The sequence below is a fragment of the Ursus americanus genome, chromosome 8, assembly GCF_024610735.1.
Source record: "Ursus americanus isolate L20-20 chromosome 8, mUrsAme1.1.p, whole genome shotgun sequence".
NCBI lineage: Eukaryota > Metazoa > Chordata > Mammalia > Carnivora > Ursidae > Ursus > Ursus americanus.
Genome location: NC_142134.1, coordinates 16,564,352 through 16,581,348, shown reverse-complemented (window position 1 = coordinate 16,581,348; position 16,997 = coordinate 16,564,352). Strand labels below are relative to the sequence as shown.

The 16,997-nt window shown below is 41.0% G+C and overlaps 1 protein-coding gene and 1 pseudogene across 8 annotated transcripts in view; one reads left to right on the top strand and one right to left on the bottom strand.

Moving 5' to 3' along the window:
- ARHGAP24 (Rho GTPase activating protein 24) overlaps window positions 1-16,997 on the top strand; it is a 484,542-nt gene that overhangs the window by 416,634 nt on the left and 50,911 nt on the right. The window contains exon 1 of one of the 8 annotated variants that reach the window (XM_045791060.2): window positions 4,673-5,836. The exons of the other annotated variants lie outside the window; for them this stretch is intronic. Coding sequence (XP_045647016.1) covers window positions 5,722-5,836 — 115 coding nt within the window. The 5' untranslated portion in view covers window positions 4,673-5,721. Of the gene's footprint in view, window positions 1-4,672; window positions 5,837-16,997 lie in introns of those variants that run through there. 8 annotated transcript variants of the gene reach the window in all.
- On the bottom strand, window positions 16,297-16,686 carry LOC148109525 (cytochrome c oxidase subunit 5B, mitochondrial-like; annotated as a pseudogene).

Sequence of the window (16,997 nt, the reverse complement as noted above, 5' to 3'; positions counted from 1 at the left end):
AGGAAGAAGCAGGCTCCTAGCGGAGGAGCCCGATGTGGGACTCGATCCCGGAACGCCGGGATCACGCCCTGAGCCGAAGGCAGACGCTTAACCGCTGTGCCATCCAGGCGCCCCAGGAAGGATCCTTAATATCTGTCGAAGGAAGTATTTTTGTTCGGCATTACTTCCATGAAGTGTACCATTTTCTCCCTTTCCTCCTCTTCCATCTGCCCTTTTCTCAAGAAAATTGAATGAGATCCAATTAGCTTTATTAAATCAGTAGCCACAGAGACACTACTAACGGCTCAGGAGTCCCCAAAGTTATCCCAGTGGGACTAGACAAGGGCTATATATAAGTCTTCAAATATGAACTTGGAAGGGAGCTCTGGTACTTGATCGGTCTGTGTACAGTCGTTCTGCCCTTATCTGGGGTTTCTCTTTCAGCAGTTTTCAGTTACTCGCGGTCAGCCACGGTCCAGAAGCAGGCGATGCTCCTTCTGATCTATCATCAGAGGGGCAACAGTTACCTAATGCTGTGTCTCACTTCCTCTCATCACGTAGGCATTTTATCATTTTGCATCACTGCAAGAAGAAGGGTGATACACTACAAGATATTTTGAGAGGGAGTGACCACATGCGAGTAACGTTTATTACAGTGTATTGTTATAATTGTTCTATTTTATTATTAATTTCTCACTGTGCTCAATGTATAGATTAAACTTTATCATAAGTATATATCTAAGGAAAAAACATAGTATATATAAGGCTCAGTACTATCCCCAGTTTCAGGCATCCACTGGGGGTCCTAGAATATATTTCCTGTGGATAAGAGGGGACTACTGTACTTTATCCTATGAAACGAGCTTCAGGGATTTTGTAAATGCCTGATTCAAATTTACTCGTAAAGAGGTATATTTTAGCATAGAACACTTACCATAGAAACAATGCTCCAATAAAAACTTTTCTGCCCTTTTTGTTTAATTGAAGAGTGTTATGAGAATGCAAGGCAGACTTTTAAATTACTCGTTCAATTTGCAATGAATCGTTTGTGGTCCAACTGAACATTAGCATTTTTTAAAGTAAATACAGAATATAGAACCAAACTGAATATTGACATTGGTAGAAGATTGCAACTGTCACCCATAATCTAGGGTTTCAAATGTTCATATTAATATACCCCCCTCTGTTCATTGATTGCATTTTAAAGAAATATTACAAATTCGAGTTGCAAACAAGTGTATATAACTAAAAACCCTTTTATTTACCTTATATATTAGGAGCACACCTAACATTTGGTTGAAAAAAGTTTTCTGCTGATAAAGCATCTTTTAAAACCACTGTTTTAATTCAATCCCACATTTTGTGGATTAGGTCATGAAGACCGAGAGAGGGTGACTAATTTGCCATATATCAGTCATGCTGGGAGTAACAGAACTAGGAAGGAAACTTGTGAGCTCCTCCTGCTTTCTCGCACAATAATGTGATCTATTACATGTACTTTGGGAATGAAAAACCACAATTACAAGCTCATGCCTTACAAATAGTATATCCTTCAGTATATGAAAACAAAAATTTTAAAATTATGCTAATTAAAATAAATATGGTTTTTCAAGTCCTTCAAAAATACCTGAACTGATACCATCAGGAAAGTGAAAATATAATCAACAGATTAGGAAGAGGTATTTCCAGACCATACATCTAATAATGAACTTGTATCCAGAATTTATAATGAACTCTTACAACTCAAAAAGTGGAAATGCCCAAATGTCCATCAATAGACAAATAAGTCCATAGAGTGTGATATATCCGTACCAGGGGTTATTATGTGGCCATAAAAAAGGATTGAGGTACTGATACCTGCTACAGTCTGAATAAACCTTGAAAACATTATGCTAAGTGGAAGAAGCCAGTCACAAAAGGCTACATAGTATGATTCTGTTCATATGACAGTACAGAACAGGGGCGCCTGGGTGGCTCCGTTGGTTAAGTGTCTGCCTTCAATGCAGGTCATGATCCCAGGGTCCTGGGATCCAGCCCCGAGTCCAGCTCCCTGCCCAGTGGGGAGCCTGCTTCTCCTTCTCCTTCTGCCACTCCCCCTGCTTGCGCTCGCTCTTTCTCTCTCTCTCTCTCTCTCTCTCAAATAAATAAAATCTTAAAAAGAAAAAGAATGTACATAATGGGGAAAACTATAGAGACAAAAAGTAAATTAGTGGTCACTTAATGCTGGGATGGGAATGTTGGAGGGGGCAGGTGATAGCCCAAGATATGGGATTTCTTTTTGAGGTGATGAAAATGTTCTAAAATTGACTATGATGATGGTTGTATATATCTGTGAATATGCTAAAAATCATTGACTTGTACACTTGAAATGGGTGAATTCTAGGGTATGTGGATTATATCTCAAAAAATGTGTTAAAAAATTTCAAAATTGCCATTAATTGCCTTTCATAAGAAAATACATTTCTCCTCCCTATCTTAGTTATGGAATCCAAGACTCTATTAAACCTAAACTAAGACCTCTTAGATTCCAGTCTCCCTTCCAATGCTTAAATATTGTTGTGGCCATTGATTAAATAGAATCTGCAAAGACATTTGGAAGGTGACATATCACTCTGATGTATGATTTCTGTATACCTCCTTCAGATACATTTTAAATGTGCTTGTTATAGAAAGGGCCTTTCACTACCTGCACTGCATTGTCACAGCCTGTTTTTAGAAAGTTAAAGTTTTTCATGAGACACCTAAGCTTATCCTTGTTCAGGTTGCATACCCATGTAAAATATTCCCTCTTTACCATTACAATAATTAGACATTCAATGAAAAATAGCAGACACCCCAAGGAGCTTGCCAAGCTTTTCAGTCTCTTAGAAATGAAGACCTGTAGGGCTTTGGAATTATAGGCCTTTTCTTTTTATTAAACAAAGCAAACTTACAAAAGATAATCAGATAAGGGAAGGGAACCAATGGAAATGGAAGAAGTAGACATTTGCTTAACAACCTAGCCTGATAAGAAAATTCAGTATTGAATCTAGATACTTCCAGCTTTGTATGATCGGCTTAAAACCACTTGTAAACAATCGCTTCCCCATTAATAATGCTGAGAGACACACGGGTTCTGCTTAAAAGTCAAATCTGAAATTTAGGATGTCAAAGCATTTATTTAGCTTTGGAAAAGTTTAGGTTTGTTTTGCTTGTTTATGTTTGCTTTTTTTTAATACTGTTTTTTTTTCTTTTTAAAGATTTACTTATTTATTTGAGAGACAGAGAGAGAGCACAAGTGGAGGGAGGGGTGAAGGGGGAGGGAGAGAGAGAATCTCCAGATTCCCTGCTGAGTGCGGTCTCCCATGTGGGGCGCAGTCCCAGGACCCTGAGATCATGACCTGAGCTGAAATCAAGAGTTGGACGCTTAACCAACTGAACTACCCAGGCACCCCTGCAGTGTTTTATTGTTTTGTTTTTTGTTTTTTGTTTTTTTTGTTTTTTTATGATTCTTTTCAATTGTTTTTGAGGCAATGTGTATGGAAGTGCCAAGCCCATGGTATGACTCCATTGAGTGTTCATTAGATCTGAGTGTTTTGCCTAACTCTAACTACTAACAAAATCAGGTTCTCCCCATATTTCTGTCTCCTTACAAAAAGAGTTCAGTCAGAGACCCATTGATGCGGTAAAAATCCTGAGTGTGAGTAATCTTCATGATGAATAACTGGCATATGGTCAAGCAAGGGTTAATTAAGCAGTGATGTGATCTTGCCTCTGACACAGACAGCTGTGTGATCTTGGATAAGGGGTATCCCCCCCCCCCGACTTTCAGTTTGCTTGTTTGTGAAATCAGAAAATTAGACAAAACCATTTAGCTGAGATTCGTTCTAGCTCCAGAGTCCTGGGGTTACGGGTGTTCCCTCCAGGCCAGTGCTCAGGTCAGTGAGGTTTTCAGTTGGCTGCAGCGCTCTCAGTCCAGCCTTGCCGCTGTCTTGTTTATACTGAGTTACACTCTGTGCCCCCTTCTTTTGCTCCGAGCATGCCGTGACACTGAAGGCAAGAACAAGTTTGACCCATTGGGCAGAAATCACTCCTGATGATTCCTTCCGTGACAAACTATTACCCATCTGGGCATGCTGGTCAGAGAAATGATGTTTCTAAAGGGCGCACCTTTGCAGTATTCCTCACAGTTTCTTACCATGCCTGTCAAATGGCTTGGACGGAACGCGGAGACCTTGGGGGTCAGTTGGGGTTAAAGCACTAGCAGCCCGAATCTGCTCATGGAACAGAGAGGTGGATGAATGATTAACCCAGTGGGTCCATTGTTCAGTGAGTGGAATTGAGAGTATTGGTGGACATGGGGGCTGGGGCGGAGAGGGTGCGTGCAAAAGCAGAGGAGAACGTTGAAAACCAGATTGGTTTTCAAACCATAACCCAAGAAATATATATGTATGTGTAAATATGCAAGTGCACCCATGAGTTGACTTGAGTTGTTTTATGGTCCAGGTCCTTTGTTACCAGATGGAGACTATTTTTCTACTTTCCAGACATGCACATGTGTACGAGTCCGCACATATATGTTTTAGTGATATGCATATTGAAGTCAGCACTCACCAATAGATGGAATTGCAAAATCTCTGAAAAAGTCTTGCATAGGAAGAGAATAAATGCAGGAAGGGGGGGGGTAAAAGCTTACCCCCTTGGAGTTGGTTTGGTGCCGTTTGCTTTCTGGAACGGCTGAGGCAGCCAGCTCTGCAGGTGCTGCACCGACAAGGGCAGGGAAGTGAGCACAAAGTCAGAGGAGGAAGGAGGAAGAGAAGGCTCGCACGCCCTGTGGCATTCTGCCTCCTCCCCTCATTCTGTTGTGACTGCACCTGCTGCATGTGACCACCGGGCACTGAAGGCAGCCGCAGCCACAGCGCGGTGACGAGACAGCTGCCGCCGTGCCAGCTCCCGCCCAGCCCTCATTGAGAAAAGGGGAGCCGGAGCTGGAGGAGGGGGAGGAGAAGCTCCCTGCAGAGCTGCCACCTCCACGGATCCCAGGAGGCCCCTTGGAACGGGCACTCGGGCACTCGACTGTTCTGACGTGGAGATTCTCTCGGGAGCCCCGGGAGTTTGAAGACAGAAGGGAAAAGGGAGAAGCCCGCAGAGAGCATCAAAGGATGCGGGGTGCTGTAAAAGGAACCGGGGAGCCCTTTGCAAAGAACCTATCATGCACTGAAATGCTTTCTGGAGGAGGTGCCATTATTTGCCTCCCCTTTTGCTCAGCTGAAAGGAGCCAGCAAGGACGGTCCTGAAGTATTCCTCACGGGCCTTTTTGTCATTGTTCCTTTTTCCCCTTGCACACGACTGTTTGCTGACCTTTCCAGAGGAATCTCAGTCCCCCCAGTTCCAGCTGAGAAGACAGTTCTTAATAAAAAAACAACTCCTGCTGTTTGAATGGGAGGTGCCGCGCGCTTGCTGCGGTCCTCTTTGCTGTGACATTTTGGAATGTCTGCAGAAACTTAAAAACAAAACACCAAAACCTTAAAACTCCTTGGATTAGGCAAGAGAAAAGGAAGTTTTTTTTTTTTTGCCAAAACAAGAAGTAAAGGAGAGGTGGTAACTTATCCCTGATCCAGGAGCTGGATGATAAAAGCCTTCGAGTTATAGGAGTCAGCACTTGCACCCTAACAAATAAACATGAGAAGGAGTGGCTGTGGGGTATCGCGCAGAGGCTGGTCTTAAAAGAAGCCTGAGACTGGCTCAGAACTTCGGGCCTGTATGATGCCTGAAGACAGAACTACTGGGGGACGGCCCTCAGGTGCCTTAGCGTCAACTCCTTTCATTCCTAAAACTACATACAGAAGAATCAAACGGTGTTTTAGTTTTCGGAAAGGTAGGTAGATGATCTCTTCATGTCCATTTAAAAAATATACATTATATTCGCTGGGGCTTTAAGGTCAGTAGATGTTCAGATAAAATGGAAGTTTGAAAACCAAGAGATTAGAACTGTAGAAGAGTGATTGATGTGTGTCTCTGCTTGCCTATATTTATTTTTCAAGGTTCCTATTGATCGGTTTATGACTGAATGGGCCGGGTAGGTGGGGCTTAAAGAATGGTAGTCCTATGGGGATCACCTTGACCGACTGAAAGCCCAGCGAGCTGGCCTGGCCCTTCTGGGAGGAGGGGCCAAGGCGACCTTGGGCTGCTGCCAGACCCAAATCAAGGAGCCATGTTGTGAGTTCTTGAAATCAGTCCCTCTCAAATCCTTGTTCTCTGCTCCCATCACATCGGTTTTGTTCTGGCTGCCTGTGCTTGCCTCCCCTCCCCTGCTGAGAAAATTTGAATAATTAGGTTATCTCTAGTGACCCCTTTTCAGGAGCCTTTTGACCATATTGACTAACACTGATTAGAAGTAGGAGTCACCTTGACTTTCCAAATACATCAAAAGGTGGCACTGGCAAAGGCCAAAGATAGGAACTATCAGGAACAGGGAGTGGGAAAATCCAACAATTTCTGATCAATAAAAGAAGCTATGCATTTCACAATTGATTTGTGTAAGGGGAGTTATAGGGTACAGCATAGGTAAAATAAAATGCTTTTAGAAAACATTTATGTATGAAAATATTTTTACATGTCCTTTTGCTTTAAAATGGGGATAATTAAGTGACATGATTATTTAATTTGGAACTAGGTAGTTATAATTTAATGTCCTGCATAGTAAGCTTATAATTAGACCAGGAGCAGATATGACTAGCTTCTAAGGTTCTTTCTCCCTTTTTCTTTGATCTGCCACCTATTAATTAACCCTTTCTACTAACCAACAAAAAGAGAGAAGAAAACAAAGTTAGGAAAAAAAACACGTGTATAAAGCAAGATATGGTAGGAACTTTTTAAAGACTAAACCTTATTCCTTCTGAGTCTTTCTCTTTGAACAGTTAAGATCTGCCTATGATCATTATCATATATTATTAGCAAGGAACTTAGGTTTAATTTATATTCCTCTCTCATCCACAAAGGTAATTAAGTGAGAGATACATGCCTGATATTTTCTAGATCTCTAGAGATTTCATGGTTACTGTCAAGATTGCATCATTGACAGAGAAATTGGTAACGGTAGAAATTGAAAAAAAAAAGCTAGGGAGTCATTGCTTCAAGGACTTTCTCTCTTTTTCTAGCTCTTCCAGCCCTCAGCAACTAAAGTGAATTTGTCCAAACATGCAAAGAAGGTCTACTTTTCCAGGCTATTGCCACTCATTTATTAACATGAGATGTTCTGGGGACATTTAATGTATCTTTGAAGCACAGAGCAAGGTGTTTTTGACCTTTTCCACCTTCTCTCCAGTAGTGGAGCATAGCGTATCTGCAAGAATCCTAAGACTACTATTCATTATGCCCTCTTCCCTTTCTCCTTAAATACCAGAGAGGGAAGGCAGTGCCTGTGGAGAGAATGCCCCTGGGCTGGCAAATGGCTACCACAGGAGTGGGGAACAGCTTCCACCTATCATCTCTTGTGGGTTATTTTTAAACTATTGTCCTGTCCTGTGCAGTTTTAGTAATCTGAGGAATGTTCAGCATGCGAGTCAAGGATTAACAGATTTCTAATTTACAAAGCTGTATTCTGGTTCCTGTCAGAACTATAAAGGAGAGGAGGAGCGAGAGCATGGAGCTGTTTTCAGTTTCCTTCCCCTTTAGCCAGAGCCAGGCTGCACACCAGGCGCTCCCTCCTTCCCCAGGAGGCTCTGGGAGCAGAGCAGCTCCTGTGTGCAGCGCTAATCACTCCAGCCGCAGGGGCCTGACTCACTGCGGTGTTTACATCTTTATTTAAGGTCCTGCCCTGAAAAGAATGGACTTTTCTTTCGATCCTGGGTCCCCAAACCATGCTACCTTAAGAAGAGAGTGTTCTTTTGTGCTTTGTTTCATCCCCTGGGTACTCAAGTAGAAGTGGACCCCTTTCTGCTTTCCCCAACCAAGCCTGCTGGAGAGCATCAGCTGAAGTCATTTCAATGCGAGCAAAAGGGAGAGTGCATGATTCATGGAAAAGCCCCCAGAAGCAAAGAATGTTGACACGGCTGCTTTTCCTGAGCCACATTTAAACCTTTTTTTTTTTTTTTTTTTTTTTACCGTTGTCAAGGGTAAGCCAACAGAAGTGGAGACTTGCCGCTTTCGAAATGCCCTAAGAATGAAGTGTAGAGTTGAGTTAAAGTTTCCAGAGGCCTGGTGGTCATGCAGCCTGCATGCTGGGCAGGCCCTAACTGATGTCTCAGGGTTGTTTCCTCTTCCAGATCCCTTTGGTCCTTGACTGTCCTTTTCATCCCTCCATTTCTTCGTTTGGGTACTAATACAGATCACTGAAAATGTTTTCCCAGTTTGAAAGATCTAAGAACCGAGAAACTTTTCTTAGGCAGGAAGCTGGGGATGGTAGTGCTTTGGATTTACGTTTTGGAGAGAGAATGATTCCAATGTATTTTTACCCTGTTGATTTGGAAACTACATATATAATTTTTTTTTAACCTCTAGAAGACTAGTATGTAGTATGGGAAGCATAACCAACCTTTTGATTACCTGGAGGTGCATACTACCTTGGTTCCCGGATGTTCACGTTCATTTCTGGTCATAATAGGCTAGCTAGCTGACTTAAGGTTGTTGTGCTTACAGGACACACTGAAGTAAATGTTACAATGCCAACTGCATCTTGTTTTGGGGTGTTTTGTTTTGTTGTTGTTCTCTTTCTGTTCTATTTCCTGAGGCGCTCTCCTCTCAGAGATAAACCATCATTCATTCTCTAGAGCTTCTCCCCTAAACTGTAACCGGTGAGTGGCCGTGCACTGTTGCTTCTTCCTTCCTTATAGACTTTCAGCTGCATTTCAGTTTCTATCACCTTAGTTCTCTGTGCCTGTGTTGCTTCAGGCACACAACTTATTTTGACCTAGGAAGAAGCTCTTCAAAACAGCATCCATCCTCCCTCGTTTCCACCCTAATGTTCTTCATAAATTCCTACCACACACAGGCCATCGGTAAAGCACTGACCAATTGGTATTCCTGAAATAGTATTCTCAAGCGTCCCACAGCTCAGATATTTTTATGAGTCCCTCTTGCTCCCGGGAGGAAGTCCTAACTGTTTCATGTAATTATCAAGGCCTTCTAACCAATTCCATCTATTCCCTGGAGAATAAACTCCCAGTTCCCCAGACTGTCCCCTCTTTCTCCCTAAACACATGTCCCACACCACCTCTTTGCTTTTTTTCACTATGCTATGACACTCTCCCTGCTCTGTTCAAACTTTATGCTTCCTTCTAGGCATTGTTGGCTCTCATTTCTCATCAAGCCTTCTCTGTTCACCCAAGCCTTCTGTGTAGTCCTTACATTTCTTATCTGCTGCCACCCGGCCACCTTATCTTCATAGCCACCCTTAAGTGCTTTATATACATTTATGGTAAAAGATAGGATAGATAGATCCCAGATCTGCCACTTTCCAGATCTGCACCTAGCATCTCTGAATTGGTTTGTAGAAGGGAGACCTCCTTGCAGAATACTTGGAATGTCAAATAAGAAAATACATGTAAATTGCACGGCTTGGTACCTAGACGTAAATGGTGTCTGCTGGTCTGAGAACTAGGCCACTAGGCCACTATGCTGGCATTATTACACTTCCTAGTTTTTCCAAGCCTTTATTTTCCTTCCTCCTTCTCCACTCTGACTACAAAAAGAATCAAGATCTACCAAACATTCACTGGTTATTATAGATTCGGAGCTCCTGGGATTACAAGATTTCTATCCATGTAAGATTTTTTGGTTGCTTAGAGAGTATTGATGATAGACTGAAGTAAACTTTGGCTGTCTTTGTTTCTTAGTTCTGTACTAAATGGATGTCTTCTATCTTGATTTGTCTATTTATCGTGGGCAAATGTTCATTTTTAATTAAAAATTATTATAATCCTGGTGATACCAAGTCTTATTCTGCTAGCAGGATTGTAGTAAGCAGAAAGTTAAGTAAAAGCAAATGCTCTATATGGCTTAGTATGTGAACTATAGGAGGAAAAGGACAGGAACTCTGAGAAATCATGACAGCAGAGAATTTGAGTAATAATGGAAAAGTTGTTTAACTTCTGGCTTTTCATCAGCACACTACAGACTTTTTTGTTTTCAAGTTTTTATAGAATTCGGTGTCACAGCCTGAGAATTATTGATAAGTGTCAATTTACATTGGAGTTATTCACTCATTTCCATAACTGAAGAAGTGAAGTAGTTTGTTTTAATGCACACATTAATTCCCCAAAGGTTTACGGAGCACTCGATCCTTACCCACTTTGGTATTAAGTTCCAGGGACATAAGCAAGAGAGTTTGTTTATCTGGCCTGGCGCATTCACGCTGCTGGAACAAAATACCATAGACTGTGTAGCTCACACACAACGGAAATTTATTTCTCACAGGCTGGAAGTCTGAGATCAGGCCGGTATGGCTGGGTTCTGGTGAGAGACCTTTTCTGGGTTGCAGACTGTCAATTTCTTGTTGTACGCTCAAGGGACAGAATAGGAAGGAGCAAGAGAGCTCTCTGGAGCCCTTTTACCAAGGCACTAATCCCATTCAGGAGGGCTCCACCCTCGTGACCGAATCACCTCGCAAAGGCCCCACCCTAATACCATCACCTTGGACAGTAGGTTTTCAACCCAGGAATCTGGAGGGACACAGACACTCAGACCATGGCTTTGTGGGAGAACGGAGTCTGAGCTGTGGAGTCCTTCAGATCCCGCACCAGTCTCAGTTCAGTCCTGGTGTGTGTGGCACCTTGGGAAATTTTCCTACTCCTCTCTGACTTTTTTGGATAGACACATCGTCTACAGCTGTTATCCAATATTATTTATAATAATAATTACTGTAAAATAATTATTTTTATTGTAGTGATTGTAACAGTACAATCCTTGTTTGACTGGTGAGAGAGAGTAGTCCAGTACAGATAGGCGTGTAAACAAATAATTACAAAGCAATGCTAAGAGACTGAAGCAGAAACATATCAAGCTTTGGGTCTGGAGCGATGAGGGAATGTTAGTAAAGAATTTACACAGGAAATGATATGAATTGAACCTTGCAGAATAAGTTTCCTTAGGCAGACTCATGATGGCAAAACCTACCTTCTAGAAGGGGGCCTAAAGATATGATAAGTCATATTTCACTTAGGAACAACTAATAGTGCGGTATAGACAGAGAGCATGTCGTTTGTGAGCAAGCAGTAGAAATGAGGGTGGGTATGGCGTAGGGCCTGGCACACAGTGGGCGTCACCTAAACATTTGTTGATTGAATGGCAGATAAAGAGGCCGAGATCAGAATGTGGAGACTTTGTATTGTGTGAAAAAGAGTTTGGTTGGCCAGTGGGCAGCACTGGAAGAAACAAAGCAAAGGAATGTCATGATCCAATTTAAATATTATGAAGATTACTATGGCAGCACTTGCCTGAAATAAATACTCTGCTCTTCAAAAATCACTGAAGAAATATTGAGGATCTAGCCTAATGTAGTGACAGTGAGTTTGGAAGGGACCCATGTGGTGACTAAGTGAGGGTCATGAAGGAAGGAGGAATCTAGGCTGACTCCCAAATGGCACTTCAGATGTTCAGGGGGATAACCAAAACCAGGATTACAGGAAGTAGAACAGGTTTTAAAGAAAAGGTGACTTTGTTTTAGAAATTCTGAGTTTGGGAATGTTTAGAGAAAGCTATGCTGAAGGGTCTAACGGGCACTTAGAAATCCAATGCCAAGGATTCTAAGAATGGCCCAAACTGAGATACAGATCTGGGAATAACTGATAGACAGTGAGATTACATGTAGTCAAGCAAAGAAATTGTGTCAAGTAGCATAAAAATAGGGCTGAGGACAGAACCCAGAGGACCAACAAATTTATGAGAAGGGTGTAGTAAGTAGCACAGTCAAGAAGGAGATTGATAAGAGTATTCTGGAAGGCAAGAACTATGTAACACAGGAGAAGCGTCAGGAAGAAGAGTGACACTGACAGTTTTAAAGGGAGTGAGGCATGAAGTAATACAAAAAGTAAATTTGGCTTTTGATGATTTGGCAACTAGGAAGTTGCCGATGACTACAGAAAAACCTCTTTTAGTAGAATGGCTGTCAGAGTCCAAATTGCAATAAGTTGGCAAAAGGACAGAAAGTGATGAAATGGAGCCAGGGTTATACTTAACTGGAAACCAAGGAGCAAAAAGAATAAATAATTGCGAGGCGCAGAAAATCCAAGAAGGTTTGGCTTTGTGTTTGTTTATTCATATTTAAGATCGGTGGAATATGAATACATTTATCTGATCACACTCAGTTAACTTCACAGGCTGCCTCTAGCTATTGAGTGTATAAATCACCCATAAAGGAGGAACCTCACAAATCCTGGAGGAGATTTAGATCTCTCTCTCTCTCTCTCTCTCTCTCCAGTTGGAACGGCCTCCCACAGGTATAATAAAATCACCTCTGTAATTTACCTTCTCAGCCTTGTGAAAAGGCACCTCCTTGGTGATGCTTTATGACACCATCAACGTACTTCCAAGGGAAGTACACATGATGTACCTTTGTCACCTAGAAATTCCGGGGATGGTTTTGTCAGGTAGTGTGAAACCTCCCCTGGAATTTAAATGGACATAGCTAGAACCGTTTGCATGACTCACATCACAGAGTATATCCTTGTTAATAATCTACTAGTCAATGTGTCCTTTTGCCCATGCTGCTAGTTGGGATAGGCTTATGACCTTTGTGCTTTCTTGTTAATCTTAAAATTTGAAGTTTCACCGCTTCCTCAATGAAAATGCTCAACAAAACAGCTTAAAAAAAATTTCCCCCTAAGCTTCCATGCAAAAAAACATGCTCATATAGGACGTCGATTCATATCTACCATTGTAAGACAGAGATGTTTGGGACATTCTATTTCCAATGCCACAAAATGGGAAGTATACATCTATTATAATCACTTACTAATTCTTTGCAAGACCAGAGTTAAAGCAGAAAATCATTAATTTTCCACAGGAATCTCTAATCTATTATATGCTTTAATTCTCTTCATATTATATTGCTGAATAGACATAGCTCTTTACATAAAGGAGATCATTGCCTTGGGCAGGATGCATAAGATGTTCAGAGTTTTCTCTTTCTCTATTTTTTTTTCTGATCTTCCTCCAAATTTGCATTTTCTCAGCAGATATTATTCCTGCTAGCGTGATGACAGACGTTTAGGTCAGAAAGCTGGCAAGCAGCAGGTTTCTTCCTCAGTAACTCATTTTTCAGCCCGTGTGCACACTACAGTGTATTGTGTAATAGATACAGAGTGGCTCTGAAATCCAAAAGCCTTGAACAAATCCTGGCTCCATCATTTACTAGCTGTGTGACATTCAGCAAGTCACTCAACCTTTCTGTGCTTCAGTCTCCTCCTCAGTAAAGTAGTGGTGCCCACTCCATAAAGCACCGATGGGAATGCAAGCTGGTACAGCCACAGTAGAAAACAGTATGGAGTTTCCTCAAGACGTTCAAAATAGAGCTACCCCATGACCCAGCAATTGCACTACTAGATATTTACCCCAAAGATACAGATGTAGTGAAAAGAAAGGGCACATGCACCCCATTGTTCATAGCAGCAATGTCCTCAATAGCCAAACTGTGGAAGGAGCCAAGATGCCCCTCAACAGATGAATGGATAAAGATGTGTTTCATAATAAAATGGAATATTACTCGGCCATCAGAAAGGATGAATACCTACCATTTGCACTGACATGGATGGAACTGGAGGAGATTATGCTAAGTGAAGTAAGTCAAACAGAGAAAGACAATTATCATATGGTTTCACTCATATGTGGAACATAAGGAATAGCTCAGAGGACCACAGGGGAAGGGAGGGAAAACTGAATGGGAAGAAATCAGAGAGGGAGACAAACCATGAGAGACTCTAGACTCCGGGAACCAAACTGGGGGTTACAGAAGGAAGGGGGGGATGGGGAGGGGGTAACCAGGTGATGGGTATTAAGGAGGACACTGCGGTGATGAGCACTGGATGTTATACAGAACTAATGAACTGTTGAACACTACATCAGAAACTAATGATGTACTATATGTTGGCTAATTGAACATAATAAAAAAATAAAATAAAATACAGTGAGTTTTAAATGAAAGAAATGCAGATAAACCACTTGTACTAAGGCCTGACATACATAAGTACATCTTCGCTATTATCACTTTTTAGAGCACAGAAATGATATTCTGTTTTATTAGTTTTTAGAATTTACTAATATTTTAAATTACTAGAAAATGAGAACATATGATCATTGTGGTTAAATAAAGAGGAAGTGGACTGGCATTTGGGAATGAGCAAAGGTTTTCAGGCTGAATGAATCTGGATATGGACTTCCATTCTGACACTTCATGTTGTGTAACTAACCTTGAACTATTCGTTTAATCTCTCTGAGCCCCAATTTCCTCATGTATAAAATAGTTACCTCATATATTTATTATGAAAATAAGAGAATGTATGTCAAGGACTTAGTACATAATAGGTACTTAATAGATGGAAAGATGTTAGGGCTTTTGGCTTTTCGTTTCTTGCTATACTTCTTAAGTAAATTCTTACCACAACACAAAGCTGTATGTACAAAAAAGAAGGAAGGAACGAAGGAGAAAAGGAAGAGGAGAAACCAGAGTGGCCATAAAGCAAAGCTTACCTCTTCCTTTATCACGTCCCTAAGTTGTTGGGAAAGAAGAAATCCTGAGAATTTTAAGAAAAGAATGACTGTTTTTTATTACCGCATAAGATAACATCTTGGAAGGTTGGTTCTCATTTGTAGCACACATAGATGTTGAGTTGCAACATCTTTAGTAGGTTTTCTGCTGGATTTAGAGAGAAACTTTAGATACTGTATTTATCCATCTAGAACAATAAGTGGAAAACCACAGATACATAAGATGTATTCCCAGATGTCGATATCGTTATTTTTTAAAATGAACTATTAGTGCCTTCGAAAAGCCATTTTCTTAATTTTGGCAGAATAGAATCTGAACATCTCAGGCAAATACGCATCAAGGAACTCCACGGGGGGGGGGGTATTTAAAGAACTCCACAGAAAAAGAGTCAGTATTCTCCATTCATAATCAATTTTCAAGCTTCGTTATTAAAATACTAAAATATCTTCAGTCATTATGAGCACTGTCCGGGTTAGAATTCAGTATTGCCGCAAGCAACAGAAAACCCAGCTAACAGTGCTTAAACATGCATTTTTCTCACATTAAAAAAAAATCGTAAATAAGGTGCTGCTGGTATTGGGTCAGTGGTTCAATGATTTCATCCCCATTGTCTCTGAATCTTTCAGGCTTTCCCTCACGATTGTTACCTAATAGTCAAAAGACGACTCTTAGATAAACAGGTAGCATGTCCAAGTTTATGGTAGAAAAGAGGAGAGATTGGCAATTCCAGCTTTCTCTTTCATCAAAAACAAAAACAAAAAATCTTCCTAGAGACTCCAAAGACTTCTTAAAAACTGGGAGAGCTATTTAATTATCTAGTCCCTAAAATGGAAATGACAAGAGAGAATAGGGGTATTAATGTCTATTGAGTTAGCAAACAATGTTTGACACACCATTGAGAAATTGCTTGTTCCAAAGTCTACAAATTTAGCTAAATAGACCTGTTACCTACATTAATTTTCCTGCCCTTAGAAGATGCCATTTTCTAATTTTACTTTCTGTGTTGTGGATATTAATATTACTTCACTTAAATTTTTTCTTAAAGCGAACATGTGAATTCCCTTAATACTAGATTTGATATCAGGTGTTGAATCGTTTGGTTTGTTGTTGTCTTATTGTTTCTACCAGAGCTAAAAATTTTCTCTTTGGTAACAGTCATTTATTGCTTAGAATGTGATAGTTTTGCATTGCTGAACCCATACATAAATTATTTTACAGATACGGAGGTAAAACATTTGTTTTTATTGTTAAATCTTAACCTAATGTTTTTGAAATAATTCCCTAAGTATTTTGGAGTCTCACATAATTTCAACATGCAACACTCATTTTTCTTTCCATTTTATGAAACCGTTAGACCATTAAAACTATTTAGTGATATTCATCCCATCTGGGAACATCGGAGTGACATTTGCTTTGGCTTCCCGCCCCTTTTTTTCTCATAGGTTGATCATTTTTGCCAAGCTACCACCTGATATTAACATATTTTGGAGGCATTCTTTTTCTTTCTTTCTTTCTTTCTTTCTTTCTTTCTTTCTTTCTTTCTTTCTTTGTTTCTTTCAGAAGCCAATAAAATGGCTACTCTTTGTTGAGAGAAGAAACTTTACAGCACATTTTGAGTAAGTTAGTGTAAAGGCTCAGTGGGCCAGCTGGTGGGGCACCAGCTTGTAAGAAGTCCACAGTTAGGGTATTGCTGGGTCCCACTTTGTGCAGCCAGAACCAGATGAGATGAGAGCACTATTGCCCTCTTCATAGATACAACCCACCATTTGCTTGTTAGTGATAGATAGAACAATATTAGGGTCCTTCTTCATGCCTAAAGCTGCTTTTGGGGCTAGCATATTGCAAGGGTCCAGTCCCTTCCATGCAGCCATCATGGCCTCCATTTCCAGCCCAGTCGTCTGTTCATCAGTAGGAACACCACCTCCAGATGCTATGGAGTGCACAGCGGAGACTCCCCTGGGACTGCAGGCCCTCAGGGCCCGCACGACCAGTGCTCCAACTCTACAATTTAACCTTGAAGCCATCACGCCCACTACAAACAGCCTAGAGGAATTGTTTCTTAATCATTGGGTCCCAAGGGCGAATAGTGGGTATGTTCAGCCCCAAATGCATGCCACAAGAAATTCATTCTGTGTGGTTATTTTAAAATCATTAATAAAACAGAGCAGAATTGGCCTGCTTTTTATTACTACCGTGCGCCAGAAGTTCTAGACAATGTGTGATAAAGTATGCCTTCCTGTCTGTCCGCAAGCCACCATGATTCTGCCTCCTCACTTTTGGTATGCACTGCGTCATAATTCAAATTTTTCCCTTTCAAATAAATTAACAGTTTAGG